Source organism: Pelobates fuscus, chromosome 7, assembly GCF_036172605.1.
Source record: "Pelobates fuscus isolate aPelFus1 chromosome 7, aPelFus1.pri, whole genome shotgun sequence".
Lineage (NCBI taxonomy): Eukaryota > Metazoa > Chordata > Amphibia > Anura > Pelobatidae > Pelobates > Pelobates fuscus.
This window is the reverse complement of record NC_086323.1, coordinates 18,112,329-18,137,799: the sequence shown is the minus strand read 5'-3', so window position 1 is coordinate 18,137,799 and position 25,471 is coordinate 18,112,329. Positions and strand designations below refer to the sequence as shown.

General features: G+C 44.5%; 1 protein-coding gene across 2 annotated transcripts in view; it reads right to left on the bottom strand.

The window, feature by feature from the left end:
* Positions 1-1,108: 1,108 nt before the first annotated feature.
* LOC134568980 (potassium voltage-gated channel subfamily C member 3-like) overlaps positions 1,109-25,471 on the bottom strand; it is a 41,026-nt gene continuing 16,663 nt past the window's right edge. For both annotated transcript variants that reach the window (XM_063427746.1, XM_063427745.1), the window contains exons 2-3: positions 22,239-22,758; positions 1,109-1,962 (exon numbers count right to left, since the gene is read on the bottom strand). In XM_063427746.1, coding sequence (XP_063283816.1) covers positions 1,156-1,962; positions 22,239-22,727 — 1,296 coding nt within the window. In that variant the 5' untranslated portion in view covers positions 22,728-22,758 and the 3' untranslated portion in view covers positions 1,109-1,155. The remainder of the gene's footprint in view (positions 1,963-22,238; positions 22,759-25,471) is intronic.

Below are 25,471 nucleotides of genomic sequence, written 5' to 3'. Positions count from 1 at the left end.
GGCGCTTACTGCGCATGCGCAACAGGCCCCCGATGTCAGCTGACTTTTTGGAAGGAGGAGCCTAACCCAGAGCAGAGGGACCTAGGTTCTGGATTTAGGTAAGTGAGAAAAAGGTTGTTAACTCATTCATCACCATGGGGGAGAGGGAGGAGAGAGGGGGGAGGTTGTATTGGTAGCCTATAGTTTCCACTGAATTTTTCCAAATCATTTTGGACTACGTTTAGCAAGTTTGGTTTTCACATTTTTAAAATGATGTTTAGTATATAAACCCATAGGTTAGCTGTTTGTTGAGGTTGAGTGTCTTTTTTTAATCCTCCTATTCTGTATTTGGATGTGTCTGGAATCCAATGCAAATTCCAAAGGTTCAAGGACTTCCTATGTGCAGCCTTTGACAGTCCGGGCATAGATTTACAGAGAATTATGGGGAAATTATATCCAGCTAGGCTGGACAAAATACTAACTGGTGTGAATCAGAAGGGAACTACTTAACTATTTAACTGTTCCTCTTTAGTGTATCATTATATAAGGGTACTATAGGCGGACCTGCCTCCCATGATCCCTCATCAGAAGGTAATATATTTACATCTTAGGGACTAGTAGGCACTGATTCCTCAGGGACTCCCTTTCTTCCCTTCCTCCATGCAAATATCCTAACCAGTCTTGGTTTTCATCCATACAGTCATATTGCTCTATACTTTGATGTCAGTCATTTACAGGTTAACAAAAGGTGGAGGACAAGGGTTGAATACGGAGACTCCGTATGAAGAGGAATATATTCTAACTGATTGTTTTGGATGTATCTTATTTGGCTGACCAACTTTTTAATGAAATGGGCTGTGCAGGAGTTTAAGATAAAAATAAACAAATTAAAAAATAAAAATAAAAAATTAATCTACACATTTTTCAGGAAGCCTCAAGCCGGTGTACAAATCCTGTCAGTGTTTTATAGATAATAGAGGCTACATTGTATGTAGGGCCACACAAAACCGCATAGATATTCCTATGACTTGACATTTTGGGACTAGATTTGTTTTTTAAAAACATAAAGACTTTACGCTCATAAGACATACTTGATCTTGTGTACGACTATCCACTATTTGTTGCAAATGGTTCTATTCCTCTAGGGGTTGTAAATATTATTTTGGTTCATTGGAATTATAATCCTTGCTGTTTGTGCCTGTGATCTTTTAGCTTTTCCTTCGCTAAAGCTATGGAGTAATAATGTTGAAACTTTATCATTAGGATGGGGATTGGTATCACAATGGTCATGATGCCACAAATGGCTGTTACACTTGATACAATTTTGCCAAAAGTGGTCACAGGATATATGTCTCCATATCCTACTGTGGTCAGAGTGATTATAGCCCACCAGCAGGACGCGTAGATGTCTCTGCAGGACTCATGATTTATTGCTATATCAGAACATTCTGCATAGAATTCCAAAGTAGCAAAAAACAGTGCTTCAGAAGCCAGGACCAGCAAGAGAATGAAGATTTCCTTCATAATTGCCTTCAAAGTCCCAGAGAGGACCCTCAGAATGAGACTGCCTTCGATATGTAGAATGATTCTGATCAACTTGAGAATGTAGGTTGTGCGAAGAAACCCTAGGGCCTTCCATAAGTCATGCATTGGTTTGACTTCCCCTCTTGCCAGCAGTTCCACAAAGACTGGGAAAAGAGATATGAAGTCTACCCAGTTGAGAAGATTTTTGATGAATTTTTTCTTGTCCGGGCAGAAAAAGAAACGTATGAAAAACACAAAAATGAACCAGAAGATGCAAACAAGTTCCAGATAAAGCAAATAGGACACCTTGCGGTAATCAAACTCATATTTCAGGGAAAAGTATTCAGTGTCTGAATAAGATGTTTCGTTCACCAACTCAAAAAGAAAATACTCTTTAGTCTCTTCAAAGAAGATCACTATAGCTGCAATGGTGAAAAGAAGTGACACAGCTGCGACACACTGTAACGATATAAGAGTGAAAACATCAAAATTAAGTTTCATACTGTAATGGAATTATCTATGAAAGCAGACTGCTACATAGTTACATAGTCTAAAAAGAGACATGTGTCCATAAAGTCCAGCCTTCCTAACATTTTTATTTATTTATTTTTTATTGGATTACTGTACATAGAAATACAACTGTATCATGGTATAAGAATAACAGGGTATAAAAATAACAGGGTGGTACCAACATTGGTCCGTCTGTATTATTCCAGCAACAACATATTTTAGGCAGAATATTCTTTGTGTCTCTTTTATGCACAATATATGTTCAGTGTAGGGGCCTTCGTTCAGTATCCCTGTATGCTGGTGTGGTCTGTCATGGGGCATTATCCCCCTATCTACTGGTGGCTATCGGTTAGAGTCGCGTCAACATAATACAGTGTGCCTAACTCTTCACATGTGTCTGGTGGTGCTAGTTCATTTAATTTACTTGTCTGCTACAGCAGTCAGCGGTTGGTTAGTTTGGTGATTTGTGTCTCGGCTATGCGTGTGAGGTGTGGCGAGTCAGCGGTGAGTGTTGGCCTTGGCCTTAGCTTTATGGGCCGGTTTCGGTGTTGTGCCTGTCACTTGCAGGCATTGGAGGAATGTCTCCTGGTTGCCCTCTGGGGGTAAGGTGAGTGTTTCCTCTCCCCTCTGCACTACCAGTGACCCGTCCGCTCCCCACCTATACCTGATCTCTGCTTCCCATAGCTTTCCCGCAGCCTTCCCGTAGCCTTCCCGCAACTGGGCCTAGTTGCCGTTTCGCCATGAGCACATCGATCGGGAGATCCCCATAAATAACTACCTTGCAGCCCTCAAATTTCACTATTTTTAGCTCTCTCGAGCGGGACATAATAGCGGATCTGGCCGCAATTTTCTTAGTGACAGCAATTATGTCTCTGGGCGCCTCCGCTGGGGCAGAGGCGGCTTTTCGGATCTGTAAAAGCGGACGTCACCATCTCTGAGTCAGCATGCGGTGGCGGAAGGGCAGGAGGTCATCCCCTGAGATCAGTTCTGGTATGCTTCTGAGATGGATATTCTTCCTTCTGTGCCTGGACTCCAGCACTGTCACAGTCTTGGTAAGCTTTTGGACTTGTATCTCTTGCCGGGCTGTTTATAGGCTGTGTGTGTCTCTTTCGCCGTCCCTGGACTCCACTGCAGTGAGTCTTTTTCCTAGGGTGCTTATCTCAGCCTGTGTCGCCCGCAGGTCTGATTTCCATATCTGCCTCAATTCTGTCAGGAGGCATTTAATGTCTCTTTTTGTAGCTGGCGATGAGTCATCCCCAGAGTCGTACTCGCTGTCGGTGCCGCTAGCCAGGGGATGCTCCACGGTTCGCTCTGCCTCGTGTGATGCCTCTGAGGTCTCGTCCTCGCTCAGCACCGCAGGCGCCATCTTGGGGGTCTCCCGCCGGACCGGCCTGTCAAACGAAGGCCTGATATCAGGCTGGTGTCGGGCCTCCGGTGTGTGGTTTTTTAAAAAGAAAATTCGCCCCATAGTGTCAGCTGTTGGGGGCTGGGTATGTCGGTGCTCGTGGGAGCTGGGTAAGTAGGTTAATCTTTTGATTTCTAGTCTCTGTTGCGGAGCTCCACTCAAACACGTCTTGCTTGATGCTCCGTCCCTTCCTCACATTTTTGTTGTTTCAAAAGAAGGCAAACAAAATGTGTTAGTGTAGCGGTGCACTAATATCCCATAGACTTCTCCGCTGGTAATAAGTAGTAATGCAGGAACAAGAAGTTAATCCAGGCTGAACAGCAGCAATAGCAAATAAAATAATCCAGTAATATGATTCCCAATAACTGGACGACACACAGTATCAGGAGCAGAACTGAAGATTTATTCCACACACTCAGCTTATAAGCATTTCTCCCATGCAAGGGAGACACCCACAATAATAAGTACAGTAGCCAATCATTTACACGTTACCTCCCACACATCTCCTCCCCTCAGCTTAACAGATAATTACATTGTACAGTACATGGTTTTCCCCTGTTTTTGGATGTACCCCAAATATACCAGATGGAGCCCTAAATTTGGTATCCTCTGATAGCCCTGATCTGGGTGAACAACATATTCAAAAATCACCCAGATCGGACCAGGGGTTCAGGAATGGAAGCTAAAATCCTTGCCATCCATAGCTGTACTGACGTTCGTATGAATCCCCTTGTTCGTGGGATTCATTTAACCGAGCGGTGGGCTGTTCGTGCGTGTGGTTCGGTACTTATGGAACTCTGGAGGCCTTAGCGTAGTCAAGTGTCTGATTTGGGTTCCAGACACTTGACGACCAAACACCGCTGAGCATTCGTATGGCAAGATGGCCGCCGCCCCGTGTTCGTATGCCGAACAGCAGCCATCCAGGGAACACACACAGAGCATTAGTTTAATTGCTAATTAGACTGCAGTTAGCACCGATCGGGGAGGCAAACCAGGGGCACACTTCTCTCTGATTGTTCGGTAGTTTGTTCGTATGACGAACTGAGTGGTTTTACCGAACAATCAGACGAATGCTTCATACAATACAGGTATACATAAAACAAATGAAACAAAAGTGACCTTATTACACGAATGGTTAAAGACAGCCCAACATAATCCGCTACACTGCTCCCCCTTGCCCACAAGCTGGCATACACAGTCTGATCCAGCACGGATCGGCTTGGGGATGTCTGGGGTTGCTCACGGATCATTTTTCCAAGTCAGTTGGTCTAGACAACCCGTCTGCGTTTCCATTCTGTTTCCCCGGGCGGTACTGGATATTGAAGTCAAAGGGCTGTAGCACCAAACTCTAGCGTAGCAGCCTGGCATTGTCCCCAGCCACCCGGTTTAGCCATACCAACGGGTTGTGATCCGTGAGCAAAGAAAAGAGCTGTCCGTACAAATAAGGTTGCAATTTCTTCAGGGCCCACACCACAGCCAGGCATTCCTTCTCGATGGTGGCGTAGCTTACTTCTCTGGGTAACAGCTTCCAACTGATGTAAGCCATGGGTTGTTCTCCGCCATCGGCCCCGACTTGGCTCAGTACTGCCCCCAATCCAAACATAGAAGCGTCTGTGTGAAGAAGAAAACGTTTATTGGGATTGGGAACTGCCAAGACAGGGGCATTTATCAGTGCATTTTTCAAGTGTTGGAATGCCATCTCACACTCCGGGGTCCAGGTTACTTGGCGGGGAAGGATTTTCCGGGTAAGATCAGTAAGCGGCTTGGCAAGGGCGCTATAATTGGGCCCAAACTTCCTATAGTACCCTGCCGTCCCTAGAAAAGCTAGTACCTTGGTCTTAGTTCTCAGGGATTGGCCATTGGGCTACGGTCTCTACTTTCGCTGGTTCTGGCTTTTGCTTCCCACAACCCACTCGATGTCCAAGGTACTGGACCTCGGCCATCCCTATACTACATTTGGCAGATTTCAACATTAAGCCTGCCTCCCTGATCCTGTCTAGAACCGCTCCTATATGAGCCAAGTGCTCCTGCCAGGTATTGCTGAAGATGGCAATGTCCTCAAGATAAGTGCAGGTGTAGTCTTGGAACCCATCTAGGAGTCGGTCCACCATCCGCTGGAAGGTAACCAGAGCCTTTTTCATCCCAAACGGCATTACCTTAAGTTTAGTCCTTAAGGGGTTAAATTGGTATAAGCCGAATGGGGTGACAAAGGCTGACTTAGGGATGGCGTCTGGGGCCAAGGGGATCTGCCAATACCCCTTACATAGATCAATAGTAGTGAGGTATTGGCCCCTGGCCATCCGATCTAGCAGTTTGTCTACCCTGGCATAGGATAGGCGTTGGACACGGTCTTTTCATTCAACCTCCGATAGTCCATGCAGAAGTGGCTCATACCGTCCTGCTTGGGTACGAGAACTACTGGGGAGGCCCAGGGGCTGTCCGATGGCACAATCACCCCCAGTTGGAGCATTTCGTCAATTTCCTTGCGCAAGTTCTCCCGTACCGCCTCTGGAATGTGGTAGGGGGACTAGCGCATGGGTAGTTGCCCTGGGGTCTCTACCAGGTGAGTGGCCAGAGGAGTGTAACCAGGTACATTGGAGAAGGTGTCTTGCTTCTTCCTTAGCAGCTGTTGTACCTCGGTACGCTCCTGTGGGCTCAACCGGTCTCCCAGTGCAACCTCCCCTAAATCCCCGAACAACCGACCGTCTCCCAGAAGGTCTGGGAGGGGAAGGTTGTCACACTTGTCAGAGGTGGGTGCACAGATCGCGGTCACCTCTTTGGAGCGTTCTTGGTAGGGCTTCATTATGTTCACATGGAGCATGCGTCGGCCTCCGGTCCCTGCACAGGACCAATTATATACATGGTGTCCCATCTCTGTTCCACCACTTTTTAAGGGCCCTGCCAGGCGGTCTGTAACTTGTCATGTCGGACAGGTTTTAAAATTGGAAGCTACGGTCCCTGGTGCCCCGATCATACCAGGTGCGCTTGCGAGTCTGAACCGCCTGAAGGTTTTCCCTTACCGATCTAGTCAACTCTTCTAGTCGGTCTCGGAATGCCAACATATGGTATGATAGGGGTACCGTCTGAGCTACGGTCTCCCTCCCAATGCTCTCTAACCAGATCTAGCGGGCCCCTTACTCTCCTCCCGAATAGTAATTTGAACGGGGAGAACCCGGTAGATTCCTGCGACACTTCTCGGTATGCGAAGAGTAGGTGGGGTAGGAATCGCTCCCAGTCATGATGGGTCTCGGCGAAGGTTCGGAGCATCTGTTTCAATGTACCATTGAATCGTTCACAGAGCCCATTGGTCTGGGAGTGGTAGGGGGCACTGATTATGGGCCTAATGCCACAGAACTTTCAGAGGTGCTGGGTGACCACCGCAGTGAATTGAGTGCCCTGGGTAACCCCATCCGGGAGAAAATCTGCATGAGGGCCTCAGCTACGGTTTCGGCGTGGATGTTGGTCAGTGCCACCGCCTCTGGATACCTGGTAGCATAGTCCACCACTTTCAAAATATATTTCTTACCAGAGGGACTAGGCTTCTGAAGAGGTCCTACCAAGTCTATGGCTACCCTGCTGAATGGCTCTTTAATTATGGGGAGCGGATGCAATTTAGCTTTCCGACATTCCCCTCTCTTCCCTACTCTCTGGCACGTATCACAGGTATTTCAATACCTCCTTACTTCCTGACTGATTCATGGCCAGAAGAAATTCTGGGTCAGACGGTACCGGGTGCGACTGACCCCCAAATGTCCGGATAGCGGAATGTCATGCGCTATCCGGAGCAATTTGGCTTGGTACCGCTGCGGTACCACTAGTTGTCTAATGATGATTGGGTCTGACCCGTCTACCCGTTTATCCGACTCCCTGTACAATAACTGTTTGTCCCAGATAAATCTCTCACCCTCCGCCCTGGGTTGGTCAGAGGTGACCTTGTCTCTATATACTTGCAATGTGGGGTCAGTGATCACCTCTTCAGTAATCCTTGACAAGGTACATGTGAAGAGAACCAGAGAAGGAATAATAGTGTAGTATTTAAAACTGTAGTGGTGATAAGTAAAATAAAAGATGTGCACTCACACTTTCCTGGAGCTTCAATGCAGCTCCTGTGTATCCCCGCCTATGGATCAAGTGCAGAGGTCAAGTGCTATTGCTCCTCTTATTTCTTTTAGTATGTGTTATTCCAGTTTTTTGCCTGTAGAGGGAGCTACTGCCCCTTTTATCTTTGTGATACAAATTAATTGTCCACCATTTTTTTGGATCCCCAGCTTATCCAGGCAGTTGCCATTTTGTTGGAGCCAAAAGAGATAAAGAGAAAAAAAATAAATTTAATTGGTCATGTGACTATGATGTCACAAACCCGTTATTTTCAAAATCCTAACCCTATTTAAGCAGCTCAACAATAAAGCCTATCCTAGGAGAAACGCGTTAAGTGTATTGTTTATAACTTTTTATCACTATTTTATTATATATTGTATTTCTTTTATTATATATATATTTTTTTTTCAACATTAGCATTATCTGATATTTCAACATTTTATTTATATTAATAAACAATGAAAAAACATCAGTGTGGCTTCATATACATTGCACATTTTCTTTTTTATGAGAGAAATATTCAGTAAGCTAGAGACCAAGGTCTAGGCTAAGCTTTTCATACATTGTTACGTGGGGCTTTGCTATCTAGACTGATAATAGGTTAGTACGAGCATAAAAGTAGAAATACAACATGCTTTGGTTTGATCTATATAACATATGACACATGGGTGCAGATAGTATTTAGTTGACTAACATCTAGTGATGTCCCCTCTGCGCTCCCTGGATAGTCTAAGATAAGATCATATATTCACTTCAACATATGCCACAGCAGCGTGGTTCAAGAGGAGCAAAAGGTTAGATAGAGGCATGAGAGTGCGCACGTTTGTGTATATATCTGTATACTTAAAGCTTAACTGAACAGTGTTTGCATGAAGGTAGAGTAGGGTTAAATAGGTGTTGCTCATCGACTCTGGGTTAGGAAAATTAGTGTGTTTGAGGAGTGGTAGCTTGTGTTACAGTGTGGCAGAGGTAAGTCTGTGTGTGGAGCCTGGACATGGTATGCTGTATATACATAGGCAGTAAGGTGCCAATGAACATACAAAAACATTGCTTCATCTTGCCAATACGTCACGGTAGCGTCCCTGCATAATCTAAGCACACGTATTTTCTGCGTTATCGAGGGTTAACTGTTCACTGGTCTGGTTCAAATAACTGTTAACACAACTGCTTTTCGGTGGCATGGTTGTGGAGTAACTAGGGCATCCTATCAATGATGTAGGCATTAGAAACAGAACTAATAACAATTATAAACATGCTGAAATAGAATGGCAGACTATACTGCGACTGTGACTCTGGGTCTCAATGGCAGCTTCCTATGTGGAAGTAACAACATTATGTCCTAAGAGCAGAGTAGTCGGTGGAAGTCCAGGCAAACACATTAAAGAAGGAACATAAGATCAGTCTCAAAATACCACTGGTTGAGGCCAATATGGGGTGTATTCGTGTCCTGAGGTCTTTTGGCAGTCCGGTAGCTGTATGCCTTAAGATCAGCCTATGCCCGTTTGGAAGAGTCCCAATAGCTGCGATGATTGTGACCTGCTGCATGAATGAGAAGTAAGGGTGCGTGTGGTCCCCGTGTCCCGGGGCATCGAGCCTGTAGTGGCGCATAGAGTCCCTTCCGCGTTTCCCCCTGCTCTGCACTCCTCACGTCTGTGTCGCAGGCCGTTGCAGCTCTTGGCCGGTCTCTCTGTCGCGGTCTTCTTGTCGGGCCTCCCGCCCCGCCGGCTCACCATTCGTTTCTGTTCTGGATTGCTCTGTCGGGTCTCATGCTGATTGTGTGCTTTTAAGGTAGGTTGCTCAGACCAATGCCCCTTAAGTACCTTCCGCGTGGTCTCAATTATTGGCTTCAGCCTGCTGCTGCTTTTGGAGAGGTTTTGGGTGTTAGGCCCCCCGATTGCCCTTTGCAGGCGACGGTTGACTGCGTGTTTGTAGTTGGGGTTGGGTATCGTTACCCCCTGTTTATCAGCTCGATGTGGGCCCCAGTGTGGATTATAATCAGGAGCGGGGGGTCTCGTGTGAGCCTCTAATTTCTTCCAAAAGGCATCGAAGATTTTATTCAGTCTGAGTTCTGTTTCTTGTGCCACGCTGCCTGGGCCTGCAGCGTAAAGTACATCCGCCATTTTGTGGGCTTCATTATCGTTAGGCTCAGGCCTCTGTGTCTCTGTCTCCCTCTCCTCGTTTTGCTGGAGAGTCGCATAGGGGCGGACCGGGATGACCCCCACCGGTCCATAGGGGGTGTGTGATTGTGTATCAGTCATCACCTCTGCCTCAAATTCGCTATGGGGGGACCATGGGACACATTCTAAGGAAGGGGAAGGATCTCTTACCTGAACCTCCAGGTGTGTGTTGTGGTCCTGGGTGCGGGCCTGTTGTCTAGTGACCACTGTGGCCAGGACCTGGGGCTCAGTGATCTCGTGATCTCGTGTGGTCTAGTGATCTCCTGTGGCCAGGACCTGGGGCTCAAAAGCAGATGTGAGCTTTCCCAGATCATTCCCCAGCAAAACCTCCGCTGGTAACTGCGGCATTAACCCCACTTCCACATTTCCAGACCCCGCTCCCCAATGAACCCTTGCTGTAGATAGCCGGTACACAGCTCCCCCTGCTACCCTTATGGCTACAGTTCTGTTGGTCTTTGCGTTGTCAGACACTAGGTGACTTTTTACAAGAGTTATGGTGGCTCCTGAGTCGTGGAGCCCTTGTACGGCTTTTCCCTCCAGGTATACAGTTTGTCAATAATGCTGGCTGTTATACGCATTCGCCTGGAGGGGGTTGGCTTCGTGTAGCACTTCCCATCGTTCCACGGTGGTGACTGGAACTGTAGAGCCATAGGGTGCTGGTGTCTTAGTTTGGTAACAGTGTGCGGCTGCTCGAGGTGATGGACCTGGTCGGATCCAGGTGGATCGGTCTCTGAGTTGGGGACAGTCCCGCTTGTAGTGTCTCCACCTCTGGTACTGGTGGCATTGCACAGAGCTGGGCAGACGGAACTTCTGTTGAGAAGCGGCTGGTGTGGTTGGTGGCAACTGCCGAGGTGGTACTGTTGCGCTGGAGGGATAGCTGGTTCCCCCTAGGGGTTTTACTGCTGTCCTGATGACCACAGGCTTTTGTTGCCTTCAGGCATCCAGGTAGTCATCGTCTTTCCTAGCCGCCTCAGTGAGGGATGTAGGGTTGTGGTCCCTCACCCATTCCTGAACATCTGTCGGGACCACATTGTAAAATTGCTCCAACAGTATCATTTGCAACAGGTCCTCCATGGACCGCGCTTCGTTGGCCTGTACCCATCCGAGAGCTGCCCGATGTAGTCGGCAAGCCCACTTGACGTGCAAGTCTTTCTCTGTCTTTTTCAGCTCTCTGAACAACCTCCGAGTTGCCTCTGGTGTGATGGCATACCGAGCCAGTATTACCTCTTTTACCCGACTGTTATTATGAATTTCTTCGTCGAGCAAGGTGCGATACGCCTCTGCTGCCCTCCCCGTTAGCCGACCTGCTAAGATGGGGACCCAATCTTCTGGGCTGATTTTATGCAGGGCACATAGTCTCTCAAAGTCCTGGAGGAAGGCATCTATGTCTTCCTCTGCCTCCACATACGTTTTAAAAGCTTGGTAGGGTATTTTTGGGTTACCCTCTTGGATCGTAGTGACTGCTGGGCTCCTTTCTGGGGTTTGTTAGTTTCTCTGCTGCAACTCAAACTCCTGGACTTCCACCTGGACCGCTGGTGGATTCTCCCCATAAAAGGATAGCCTAAATTGTAGCTGCCTTTGAAATTCAGATTGTTCCTGTTCATTCGCCAAACCGCTCCGTTCGGGAACCGAACCACCATCCATTCGGTATTCCGCCATCACTTCAGATACAAGAATCGCTGGCTGCTTGTGTCTTTTAATGTGGACCGCTTTAGTATAGAATAATCAATATCCATCCACAGTTCATTTATATTATTGTCTTCCCTTGTGTATGTTTCTTTGTGGATCCTGGATCCCGCCGCTGCCAACCAATGTAGCGGAGCACTAATATCCCATAGACTTCTCCGCTGGTATTAAGTAGTAATGCAGGAACAAGAAGTTAATCCAGGCTTAACAGCAGCAATAGCAAATAAAATAATCCAGTAATATCCCATCACGATTCCCAATAACTGGACGACACACAGTGTCAGGAGCAGAACTGTAGATTTATTCCACACACTCAGCTTATAAGCATTTCTCCCATGCAAAGGAGACACCCAAAATAATTAGTACAGTAGCAATCATTTACACATTACCTCCCACACATCTCCTCCCCTCAGCTTAACAGATAATTACATTATACAGTACATGGTTTTCCCCTGTTTTTGAATGTACCTCAAATATACCAGATGGAGCCCTAAATTTGGACCAGGGGTTCAGGAGTTAGGTGGAAGTGTTCATTTGACCGACCGCCCACGAGGCAGTAGCCGAAATTAGTTCCATACATTTTGGCCTGGTGGTCGGTCTTTGTTCGTGGGGTAAAAGATGCTAAAATCCTTGCCATCCATAGCTGTACTGACGTTCGTATGAATCCCCTTGTTCGTGGGATTCATTTAACCGAGCGGTGGGCTGTTCGTGCGTTTGGTCCGGTACTTATGGAACTCTGGAGGTCTTAGCGGTGTTCTCGTAGTCATGTGTCTGATTTGGGTTCCAGACACTCGACGACCAAACACCGCTGAGCATTCGTATGGCAAGATGGCCACCGCCACGTGTTCATATGCCGAACAGCGGCCATCCAGGGAACACACACAGAGCATTCGTGTAATTGCTAATTAGACTGCGGTTAGACTGCGGTTAGGTAAACTAGGGGCACACTTCTCTCTGGGGTGATCTGATTGTTCGGTAGTTTGTTCGTATGACGAACGGAGTGGTTTTACCAAACAATCAGTCAAATCAGTCAATCAGTCATACAATACAGGGAGTGCAGAATTATTAGGCAAGTTGTATTTTTGAGGATTAATTTTATTATGGAACAACAACAACCATGTTCTCAATGAACCCAAAAAACTCATTAATATCAAAGCTGAATATTTTTGGAAGTAGTTTTTAGTTTGTTTTTAGTTATAGCTATTTTAGGGGGATATCTGTGTGTGCAGGTGACTATTACTGTGCATAATTATTAGGCAACTTAACAAAAAACAAATATATACCCATTTCAATTATTTATTTTTACCAGTGAAACCAATATAACATCTCAACATTCACAAATATACATTTCTGACATTCAAAAACATAACAAAAACAAATCAGTGACCAATATAGCCACCTTTCTTTGCAAGGACACTCAAAAGCCTGCCATCCATGGATTCTGTCAGTGTTTTGATCTGTTCACCATCAACATTGCGTGCAGCAGCAACCACAGCCTCCCAGACACTGTTCAGAGAGTTGTACTGTTTTCCCTCCTTGTAAATCTCACATTTGATGATGGACCACAGGTTCTCAATGGGGTTCAGATCAGGTGAACAAGGAGGCCATGTCATTAGATTTTCTTCTTTTATACCCTTTCTTGCCAGCCACGCTGTGGAGTACTTGGACGCGTGTGATGGAGCATTGTCCTGCATGAAAATCATGTTTTTCTTGAAGGATGCAGACTTCTTCCTGTACCACTGCTTGAAGAAGGTGTCTTCCAGAAACTGGCAGTAGGACTGGGAGTTGAGCTTGACTCCATCCTCAACCCGAAAAGGCCCCACAAGCTCATCTTTGATGATACCAGCCCAAACCAGTACTCCACCTCGCTGGCGTCTGAGTCGGACTGGAGCTCTCTGCCCTTTACCAATCCAGCCACGGGCCCATCCATCAAGACTCACTCTCATTTCATCAGTCCATAAAACCTTAGAAAAATCAGTCTTGAGATATTTCTTGGCCCAGTCTTGACGTTTCAGCTTGTGTGTCTTGTTCAGTGGTGGTCGTCTTTCAGCCTTTCTTACCTTGGCCATGTCTCTGAGTATTGCACACCTTGTGATGTTGCAGCTCTGAAATATGGCCAAACTGGTGGCAAGTGGCATCTTGGCAGCTGCACGCTTGACTTTTCTCAGTTCATGGGGAGTTATTTTGCGCCTTGGTTTCTCCACACGCTTCTTGCGACCCTGTTGACTATTTTGAATGAAACGCTTGATTGTTCGATGATCACGCTTCAGAAGCTTTGCAATTTTAAGAGTGCTGCATCCCTCTGCAAGATATCTCACTATTTTTGACTTTTCTGAGCCTGTCAAGTCCTTCTTTTGACCCATTTTGCCAAAGGAAAGGAAGTTGCCTAATAATTATGCACACCTGATATAGGGTGTTGATGTCATTAGACCACACCCCTTCTCATTACAGAGATGCACATCACCTAATATGCTTAATTGGTAGTAGGCTTTCGAGCCTATACAGCTTGGAGTAAGACAACATGCATAAAGAGGATGATGTGGTCAAAATACTAATTTGCCTAATAATTCTGCACTCCCTGTACAGGTATACATAAAACAAATGAAATGAAAGTGACCTTATTTCACGAATCGTTAAAGACAGCCCAACAGAATCCGCTACATTAAGCACTTCTTCTTTTGCAACAAACTAGGAAAAAAGTCCTTCTTGATCCCAGAAGGGAAGTCAGATTTACCCTTGGTTCAAGAAGCTATTATCTCACAATTTAAAAATTATAACTAATATCCTTGAATATTATGTTTTTGCAAGTATGCATATAGTTTAAACATCTGTAAAGACTCTGATAGAACCACTTTTTCAGGCAGAGAATTCCACATCCTTACTGTTCTTACTGTAAAAAAAAAAACAACCATTCCTTTGCCTTAGACTAAATCTCAGTTTTTCAAGTCTAAACATGTGACCTTGTGTCCTGTGTATAGTCCTGTTTGTGAATAGATTTCCAGACAATGGTTTGTATTGGCCCTGGATATATTTGTATGATATGTGTCATATCCCCTCTGAGGCACTGTTTTTCTAAACTAAAGAGGTTTAAATTTGTTAACCTTTTTAATAAACATTCCATTCCTTTTATTAATTTTGTAGCCCGGCTCTGCATTTTTTCAAGTGCCACAGTATCCTTCTTTAGGTGCCCAAAATAGCACAGCATATTCAAGATGTGGTTTTACCATTGATTTATAAAGAGGCAAAATTATATTCTCATCCTGAAATACATGACAATGTCTTACTGGCCTTTGCCACTGCTGATTGGCATTGCACATTGTTGTCTAGTTTATGGTCTATAACAATTCACAAATCCTTCTTGTTATCTCTAATTCACTACCATTTAGGGTGTAAGTTACCTTTGCATTCTTTACCCCAAAGTTTATAACTTTGCATTTTTCTACAGTACTTTATCTGCCATTTGAGTGCCTAGTCCCCCAATCTATATAAATCTCTCTGCAGCGAAGTAATATCTGGCCCACCTTGTATTACTTTAACCCCTTAACGCCGTTACGGCGTTCTATGCCGTCCCCATTTAAATAGGCTTTAAAACCGTTGAGGCGGCATAAAACGCCGTAACGGCTTGCAACCCCTGGAGCCAGGATTTACTCACCTCCGCCGCGATCCTCTTCTGGGGGGCTGCCTGACAGCCCAGGCAGCCCTCCCCGGCAAATGAGGCCCCCAGTGGCCATGTGATCGCTCTCAAAGACCGATCACATGGCCCCCTATAGCTGGCTGTGGATCTGCCAGCAGGGGGACTGTCTGAAATGTCAGACAGTCCCCCTGCTGGAGGGTAGTGTTAAAAAAAAATATTAAACAGGTTTTAAAGTAAATTAAATGTGTGTGTATATATATATAAACATATTATATATATGTAACATTATACGTAGTGTATTTTAATGTTAATATAAGTATATATATATATTAGTATTAAAATACACTTAGAATGACGTTACATCTATATATATTTTATATTTATATATACACGTATAATTACAATATTAAATAAATCAATAAAATAAATAAAATATATTTTTTTTACATTTAATAAATTATATATACATATGTAATTTCATTCTAACTGTATTTTGCTATTAATATATATATATATATATATATATATATATATATATATTGGTAACAAAATACACTTAGAATGACATGCTATATATATATATCTATCTATATCACGCTTTCTCAAACTTAACCTCTCTAAAACTGAACTCCTTGTCTTTCCTCCTCCTAATACTGATCCTCCTCTCTCACTCTCCCTTCAAGTCAGTGATATCCACATGAGTCCATCCCTACAAGCGCGCTGTCTTGGCGTCATACTTGACTCTGGTCTCACCTTTGAGTCTCACATCCAGTTTGTTGCCAAGTCCTGTAGGTTCCAACTCAAAAACATAGCCCGCATCCGCCCCTTTCTTACGCAAGATGCTACCAAGGAGCTTGTCCATGCTCTAGTAATTTCCCGCATGGATTACTGTAACCCTCTCCTGATTGGTCTCCCCAAAAGCCGTACTGCCCCGCTACAGTCTGTAATGAATGCTGCAGCTAGACTGATTTTCCTATCCAGTCGGTCCTCTCACACCTCGCCCCTCTGCCAGTCCTTACATTGGCTCCCTGTATCCTATAGGAGTCAATTCAAAATGCTAACCCATACATTTAAAGCACTGAACAATTCCAGCCCCTCTTATATCTCTTCACTGATCCAGAGGTATGCCCCTCCTCGTACCCTCCGCTCTGCCCGCGACCACCTCCTGACCGCTGCTCGCACCCGTACGGCCAACTCACGCTTGCAGGACCTCTCACGGGCGGCTCCTCTCCTATGGAATAACTTGCCTACTGCCATCAGACTCTCCCCTAGTCTTCAATCATTTAAGAAGGGCCTTAAATCCCATCTCTTCAGGAAAGCGTATGGCCTCCCAGAGTAATCTCTCCCTTACATACCTGTCTCTTGCTCTCCTATGGGATAGTGCTTTGCTCTCTCCTCCAGCTCTGCTTCACTCCTACTTGATATTTCCTATCCTAATGTTTCTAATACCCCACCTCCTATAGACTGTAAGCTCATTTGAGCAGGGTCCTCTTCAACCTATTATTCCTGTAAGTTTTCTTGTAATTGTCTTATTTATTGTTACATCCCCCCCTCTCAAAATATTGTAAAGCGCTACGGAATCTGTTGGCGCTATATAAATGGCAATAATAATAATAATAATAATAATAATATATAAAATACAAATAACCGCAAATAAATATATATACACATAAATATATATAATTACATAAATAACTACTTAAGTGTACACGTAGAATTTAAATACATATATATGTATATATATATTAAAATTCTATGTGTATATTTAAGTCATCTTTTAACATAATTATGTGATTTAATTAATTACAATTTGATTGACGTGCCTGACAACCCAGGCAGACAGTGCAGAGAATGTAATTCGCAAGCACTATCTTTAACCCTGTAACTTTCCAAGACATCATAAAACCTGTACATGGGGGTACTATTTTACTCGGGAGACTTCGCGGAACACAAAAATTAGTGTTTCAAAATGATAAATTGTATTACAATGATGATATTTTCAGTAAAAGTGAAGTTTTTTGCATTTTTCACACACGAACTGCATTTTTACTGACGCTATTATTGTTGTAATATGTTTTACTGTTTTGAAAATATAACAGTACCCCTCATGTACAAGTTTTATGGTGTTTTGGAAAGTTAGAGAGTCAAATATAAGGCTTGCATTTCATTTGTTTTACATTGAAATTTGCCAGTTTGGTAATGTTGCCTTTGAGACCGTATGGTAGCCCAGGAATGAGAATTACCCCTATGATGGCATACCATTTGCAAAAGTAGACAACCTAAGGTATTGCAAATGGGGTATGTCCAGTCATTTTTAGTAGCCACTTAGTCACAAACACTGGCCAAGTATTAGCTTTTTGCTTTCTTTACACAAAAATACACATGAACGCTAACTTTGGCCAGTGTTTGTGACTAAGTGGCTACTAAAAAAGACTGGACATACCCCACTTGCGAGGAAGACAGAATGACCTATAAGATTAGGCAGAAAGAGGCTAAGCAAGTTATAAGAGCTTCCAAATCACACACAGAGGAGAAAATAGCACAGTCAGTAAAAAAGGGGGACACAACTTTTTTTAGATACATAAATGAGAAAAGAAAAGTAAAACAAGGATTAGTTAGATTAAAAACAAAAGAAGGAAGGTATGTAGATGAGGATAAAGGTCTAGCTGACTGCCTCAATGAATATTTTTGTTCGGTATTTACAGCTGAAAATGAAGGAAAGGGACCTCTGTTAAAAAAAAAGGATAAATGAGTCATTTATTACACGTGAATTTACAGAGGAAGAGGTTCTATTTCAACTGTCAAAAGTAAAGACAAATAAGTCAATGGGACATGATGGAATACACCCAAAGCTATTAAAAGAGCTTAGTGGTGTACTAGCAAAACCATTAACAGATTTATTTAACCAATCATTGTTAACAGGAGTAGTCCCAGAAGATTGGAAGTTAGCGAATGTTGTGCCCATTCACAAGAAAGGTAATAGGGAGGAGTCGGGCAACTATAGGCCAGTAAGCCTTACTTCAGTAGTGGGGAAAGTGATGGAAACCATGTTAAAGGATAGGATTGTTGAACATCTAAAAACACATGGATTTCAAGATCAGAGACAACATGGGTTTACTTCAGGGAGATCATGCCAAACTAATTTTATTGATTTTTTTGATTGGGTAACTAAAATTATAGATCAGGGTGGTGCAGTAGACATTGCTTACCTAGATTTCAGTAAGGCTTTTGACACTGTTGCACATAGAAGGCTTATCAATAAACTGCAATCTTTGAGTTTGGATTCCAATATTGTTGAATGGGTAAGGCAGTGGCTGAGTGACAGGCAACAGAGGGTTGTAGTCAATGGAGTATATTCGAAGCTTGGGCTTGTCACCAGTGGGGTACCTCAGGGATCTGTACTTGGACCCATTCTCTTTAATATTTTTATTAGTGATATTGCAGAAGGTCTTGATGGTAAGGTGTGTCTTTTTGCGGATGATACTAAGATATGTAACAGGGTTGATGTTCCAGGAGGGATAAGCCAAATGGCAAATGATTTAGGTAAACTAGAAAAATGGTCAGAGTTGTGGCAACTGACATTTAATGTGGATAAGTGCAAGATAATGCATCTTGGACGTAAAAACCCAAGGGCAGAGTACAGAATATTTGAAAGAGTCCTAACCTCAACATCTGAGGAAAGGGATTTAGGGGTGATTATTTCTGAGGACTTAAAGGTAGGCAGACAATGTAATAGAGCAGCAGGAAATGCTTGCAGAATGCTTGGTTGTATAGGGAGAGGTATTAGCAGTAGAAAGAGGGAAGTGCTCATGCCATTGTACAGAACACTGGTGAGACCTCACTTGGAGTACTGTACACAGTACTGGAGACCATATCTTCAGAAGGATATTGATACCTTAGAGAGAGTTCAAAGAAGGGCTACTAAACTGGTTCATGGATTGCAGGATAAAACTTACCAGGAAAGGTTAAAGGATCTTAACATGTATAGCTTGGTGGAAAGACGAGACAGGGGGGATATGATAGAAACATGTAAATACATAAAGGGAATCAACACAGTAAAGGAGGAGACTATATTTAAAAGAAGAAAAACTACCACAACCAGAGGACATAGTCTAAAATTAGAAGGACAAAGGTTTAAAAATAATATCAGGAAGTATTACTTTACTGAGAGGGTAGTGGATGCATGGGATAGCCTTCCAGCTGAAGTGGTAGAGGTTAACACAGTAAAGGAGTTTAAGCATGCGTGGGATAGGCATAAGGCTATCCTTACTATAAGATAATGCCAGGGACTAATGAAAGTATTTAGAAAACTGGGCAGACTAGATGGGCCGAATGGTTCTTATCTGCCGTCACATTCTATGTTTCTATGTTTCTATGTAATACCTTGGGTTGTGTACTTTTGCAAATGGTATGCCATCATGGGGGTAATTCTCATTCCTGGGCTACCACACGGCCTCAAAGGTAACATTACTAATCTGGCAAATTTTAATGTGAAAAAAATGAAAAAGGGAATGTGCTATATTTGGCCCTGTAACTTTCCAAAACACGATAAAACCTGCTAATGGGGGGTACTGTTTTACTTGTGAGACATTGCTGAATACAGATAAGTGCATTTTATTGCAGTAAAAGCGAATAATATCATGACATTTGCCGCTAAAATGTCAGACAGAACTACAATTTTTTTTTCAAATCTTAATTTCTCACATTTTTTTTTAATTTTAGACATAAAAAGTTATGTTTCATATATGAATAGTTCATATGAAATTAAAGCCCCGTTTCTCCTGAGCAAAATGATATATAATAAGTGTGGGTGAAAGAGGTGAATTACGGTTGAACAGACATATAGCGCAAATTCCAGGTTTTGTTTACGTTTTGTTTTGATCAGAACGTGTACTATTGACTCCGTCCTGAAGGGGTTAAAGAGCTTTGGGTCATCTGCAAACACTGAAACATGACTTTCATTGCTTATTTTAAGATCATTTATAAATATGTAAAATAGAAGCGGTCCCAAAAAGGACCCTAAGGGACACCACTTACCACTTTTGTCCAGATTGAAAATGTACCATTAATGACAACATTTTGAGGATGAATTGATTCTTTTTATCTATTTTTCTTCTATTCATTAGCTGCACTTGTTATACTTAGTTTTGTTGACCTTTTCTTATTAATAACAATTTAGTAACCTCCCAATCCCCGGTTGATGAAGGGTTGAAAACCCCTTCAGTCACTTACCTGAGACCCCCACCGATGTCCCTCGGCGGGGGTTTTGGGCCACCGCCGCTCCTCCTCTTCATTACGTCAGTCAGTGGGCGAGACTGATCCCGCCCACCGGCTGAGGAGACCTAATGCGCATGCGCGGCAATGTGCACGTGCATTAGAGCTTTAGAGCTCTTCATAGGAAAGCATTGAAAATGCTTTTCAATGCTTTCCAATGGGGAATTGAGCGACGCTGGAGGTCCTCAGACAGCGTGAGGATGTCCAGCGACACTCTAGCACAGATAATCTGTGCTATGAGTCAGGAAGTTCCCTCTAGTGGCTGTCTACTAGACAGCCACTAGAGGTGGAGTTAACCCTGCAAGGTTATAAAAAACTGCAATAATTACACTTGCAGGGTTAAGGGTAGTGGGAGTTGGTACCCAGACCACTCCAATGGGCAGAAGTGGTCTGGGTGCCTGGAGTGTCCCTTTAAGAGCATTGATTAAAAGATGTGATGTTTTAATATTATTATTATTTCATATTAGGGTTGCTCTCCCTCTCTTAAAGGGTAGACTTAAGAGGTTTCAATATTTTATTACCTCCTAGTCTCACCTCTAGTCTTTATATATTTTCGTTCTTATGTAACTACCATGTTTTCCCGAAAATAAGACCAGATCTTATATAACTTCCCCCCCCCCCCCCCAAAAAAAAACACACTAGGGCTTATTTACAGGGGATTGCCTTATTTGGGAAAACCAGTAGCAAGCATGTGCTAGAAAGCAAATCCCCCGACCGTGGACCTGTTCACGAGGGCATGGAATCCTGCAAATCTATGTCTGGGGAAACTTTCCTGAACATAGATTAGCTCACTTGCGAATAGAATTCTGCAAATCTATGTTAAGTGAAAAGTCACCGAACATAGATTTGCAATCTAGCGACTAGGGCTTATTTTTGGGGTAGGTCTTATATTATAAACATCCCACGAAAATAAGCTATGGCTTCTTTTAGGGGGATGTCTTATTTACAGGGAAACAGGGTAAGTTAGTTTGACATGACATATGTTTCATAAAACCATGCTGATAACAATGTTCTTCTCAATTAATTCCTGAATATTATCCCTTAATAACCCTTTAAATACTTTTCCAGCCACAGAAGTTAAGCTCACAGGTCTATAATTTCTAGATAAGGATTTTGAACCCTTTTTGAATATAGGAACCACATCTGCCTTCCTCTAATCCTCCGGTACAATTCCTGAAAGAAAAGAATCTTGAATGATTAAAAACAGAGGTACTCTTAGTTCCTTAAGTACTCGTGGAGGAATACCATCAGGCCTGGAGCTTTGTCTATATTAATTTTCTTTAGTTGCTGCAGCACCTTGTCTTGAGTCATCCAATCAAATGTTTTCTGCACTTTTTTTGCAGCAATCATTTGCATCGCTTAAACCATAGGTTATTCCTTAATGTATACTTAGAAGAGATAGTTATTAAAAATGTCTGCCTTTCCTGGTTTTCAGTGTACGTACATTTTCAATTTTTTTTTTTTTTAGTTTACGTACTTAAAAAAATGCTTTGGGGATGGTTTTGCTCTCTTTGGCTATCACTTCCTAATTTCATAGTTTAGCGAATCTAATCGCCTTTTTGTATGCATTATTGTCTTTCTAATAGCTTATATAAAATACCTCTGATTTGTCCGATTTTTAATGCTTTAAATGTCTTTTTTTATTTTTTATTCCTTGATTTACTTTCCCACTTGGCTATTGTGCTTGCCCCAGTGGGATGTCACACTATTAGGTTATTTACTAAAGTGAGGATTCAAAGTGAACTTCAAATTCAAAGGTCAAAGCAGCCAAACTATAAGCACAAATGGATTTTCCAGTTCAGCTATTTTGACCTAAATTGAAACTTTAGTGAATAATCATGTATGGTTAAATTGGTGAGATCAAAGGAATCCCCCTATATTTCAGAACAACAAGTGAGAAAGAGGACAATAACTCATGGTCCCTAGTGTAGGTAAAGATTAGCCAGCTTACCATAGAGGTCAGTGACGAGAAGGGCATCTCAAAGAGGGTCCACACTTTTGGCTGCCACCGAGCACGCCAGCCATAATTCACCCTATCAGTCTGGACAAGGAGCTGCTGGTCATGGTGCAAGACCTCATCCGACATGCCAATATCTTCTAAATTGCTGACCATGTTGTTAATTTTCAGCCAGCAGCAATAGGGCATCTGTCTACTGTTCACCTCCCAGAAGTTTAGCTCTTCCATTAGCACAGATCTGCACATATCTCCTGAGCAATGGAGATGCTTGTTCCTGTAGAAATCCAGCACATAGCCAAAGACCACAGGATTCCGGTCAAAGAAAAACTCATTTCGCTGCGGGTCATAGTCGTTAGTACTGTAGGCCGTGGATTCTGCAAGGTTGGACAACTTTGTCCCCGGGAATGTCTGCAAAGTGCTGGCATAGGTCTCAAATCTAACCCCACCAACATTGATAACCACGCGTCTGTTTGGGGCATCCATATTTCTGGAGTGGAGTCAGCCTGTACTACACCTGAAATGAGAAGAAAATTCCTGTATATTTTCCTACATCCATCAATGATAACGCACTGGATGATTGCAACACAGATGTATTGTGGCTACATTTTGAAACACATTAGTCACTCCCCTCCATGTGTCCCATTGTTACCTCTCCGCCCTCCCCTCCATGTGTCCCATTGCTCCCTCTCTCCCCCCTTCTCTACCTGTGTCCTATTCCGACCTCTCTCTCTCCCTTCCAGGACCAGCATTTCTCTGCCATGGTTCCAGGTCTGACAGGAAGTGCTCTGTCAGTGAGCACTTCCTGTCAGACCGCTTGGCCATGCTACACACAGGCAGGAGGGGAGTAGCATAGCACAGCTCTCCCCTCCTGCCAACATCGGGAACCGCGGACAAGGGCCGGTGAGACTGGCCCATAAGTTATCCAGGCGCCCCAAGGTTGCAGGAGTCGTGGCTGCAGCCAGTCCCCCTAGAGTAAGTGGCCCGGTCGCAGCTGCGTCCCCTGCGACCGTGGTATGTACGCCACTGTGTATGTTTAAAGACATGGGCACTTTTAAACACAATTAAAAGATCAGGTCACACGATGTGCCTGGTAATATGCAACAGATAAAAAAGAGGGCACATACTCAAAAGGGTGCATGGATACCAGTTCCACTAAAAAAAAACAAAAAAACAACTATGTAATAAAAGAAGAGTCCAAAGCTTTGAATTTCAAGTTACTAGTTTATAGGGTGCTCACAGCAAAACAGGTAATATTTCAGACGACACAATGCACCATCATACCTTTACTGTGAGCTCCTTATAAATAAGGACCTGGGTTTGAAGGACTTTGGCATGTTCTGGGCTTTTCATTATTAGCTTCCCAGGTCTGGTCTGGGTCACAGTCAAATTGTCTGAACTCCTAAACGAATGAAAATAAGTAGGGTTTGAAATTCAAATGTTGGTCTCATTCAGTATTATCCAAACGGTAACTATGCCAAGAAACACAGAATTAACCAGAACAATGGAGCAACAAGTAGCGTACGTGTGGGCTCTGAATTCAATCTGATGTGGTATGAAACCACATTATATAACAGTATAATAGGAGTACATTTATTTATTTATTACTGTTATTTATAAAGCGCCAACAGATTCCGCATAGCTGTATAATTAGTGGAGAACGTACAATATCCACAGACAAATACAAAAGGTAGAGAGGGCCCTGCCCGTAAGCTGAGATCTAGCCATTTAAGCTATTTTATACAAAGCTAGATAGCCCGTGAGCTTACAATCTAAAGGATAGCTTGGGATTTGAGACAAGAGCAGGGGCGGACTGACCGGTCGGGCACCTAGGGCATGGTCCGAGGGCCCGGCCAGGAGGGGGGCCCACCATCAGGGGGCACGGCGGCACACTCTGAGGGGGCCGGCCGAGTTCAGGGCCGGCCCTTTAAATGCTGCAGCCGCCTGAGCGCTCTGTTAAGAGCGCTCAGGCGGCTGCAGTTGCTTCTCACCTCCCCTGTAGCGTGGCCGAGCTGCTCTACTGTCCGCGGTGCCCGGCCGGAGTGATAGGAAGGTGCACACTGAGTGTGCACTTCCTGTGAGTCCGGCCGGGTACAGGAAACAGAAACTCCTGTTCCGCACGGAGTTTCTGTTTCCTGTACCCGGCCGGACTCACAGGAAGTGCACACTCAGTGTGCACCTTCCTATCACTCCGGCCGGGCACCGCGGACAGCAGAGCAGCTCGGCCACGCTACAGTGGAGGGGGGAGTAAGAAGGGAGGGGGGTAAGAAGAGAGGGAGGGGGGGTAAGAAGAGAGGGGGGTAAGAAGAGAGGAGGGGGTAAGAAGAGAGGAGGGGGTAAGAAGAGAGGGAGTGGGGGAGTAAGAAGAGAGGGAGGGGGAGTAAGAAGAGAGGGAGGGGGGAGGGGGGAGTAAGAAGAGGGAGGAGGGGGGAGTAAGAAGAGGGGGGAGGGCGGAGTAAGAAGAGAGGGAGGGGGGAGTAAGAAGAGAGGGAGGGGGAGTAAGAAGAACCTTTCACACACACTGCACCCCTCACACATTGCACCACTGCTCCTATACCCTACTACAGCCTCATATCCCAGCAGGCCCCAGGTAAGTTGTCAAAAACCTACTGGCACCATAACCACTACACAGAGCAGTAGTGGTTATTGTGCATGGATTATTTCTTTAAATAATCTACAAGTGCCCCAGTAGCCAGCAAGCCAGCCAGCCCACATGCCAGCCAGCCAGCCAGCCCACAGGCCGACCAGCCAGCCCACAGGCTGGTCAGTAGCCAGCCAGCCAGCCCACAGGCCACCAGTTAGCCCACAGGCCAGTAGCCAGCCCACAGGCCTACAGCAAGCCACAGGCTTACAGCCAGCAAGCCCACAGCCTGCCAGCCGCAGCCAGCAAGCTACAGCCTGCCGTCCAGCAAGCCACAGCCTGCCAGCCAGCAAGCCACAGCCTGCCAGCCGCAGCCAGCAAGCCCACAGCCTGCCAGCCGCAGCCAGCAAGCCCACAGCCTGCCGGCAGTAGCCAGCAAGCCCACAGCCTGCCAGCTGTCAGGGTACCTGTAGTCTCTACCTCAGAGGAGGTGAGAGACTTAGACGTTTATCCTCCCAGAGGGGTTGTTTCTTCCGTTCCTCGCGGTTCTCTCGGCCATTTACAAGCCGACCGCGAGGGATCCACTTCCTTAAATGACGCGACGCTCAGTAGTCGACGTCATGACACCAACCCGGGTCGACCTGTCAGT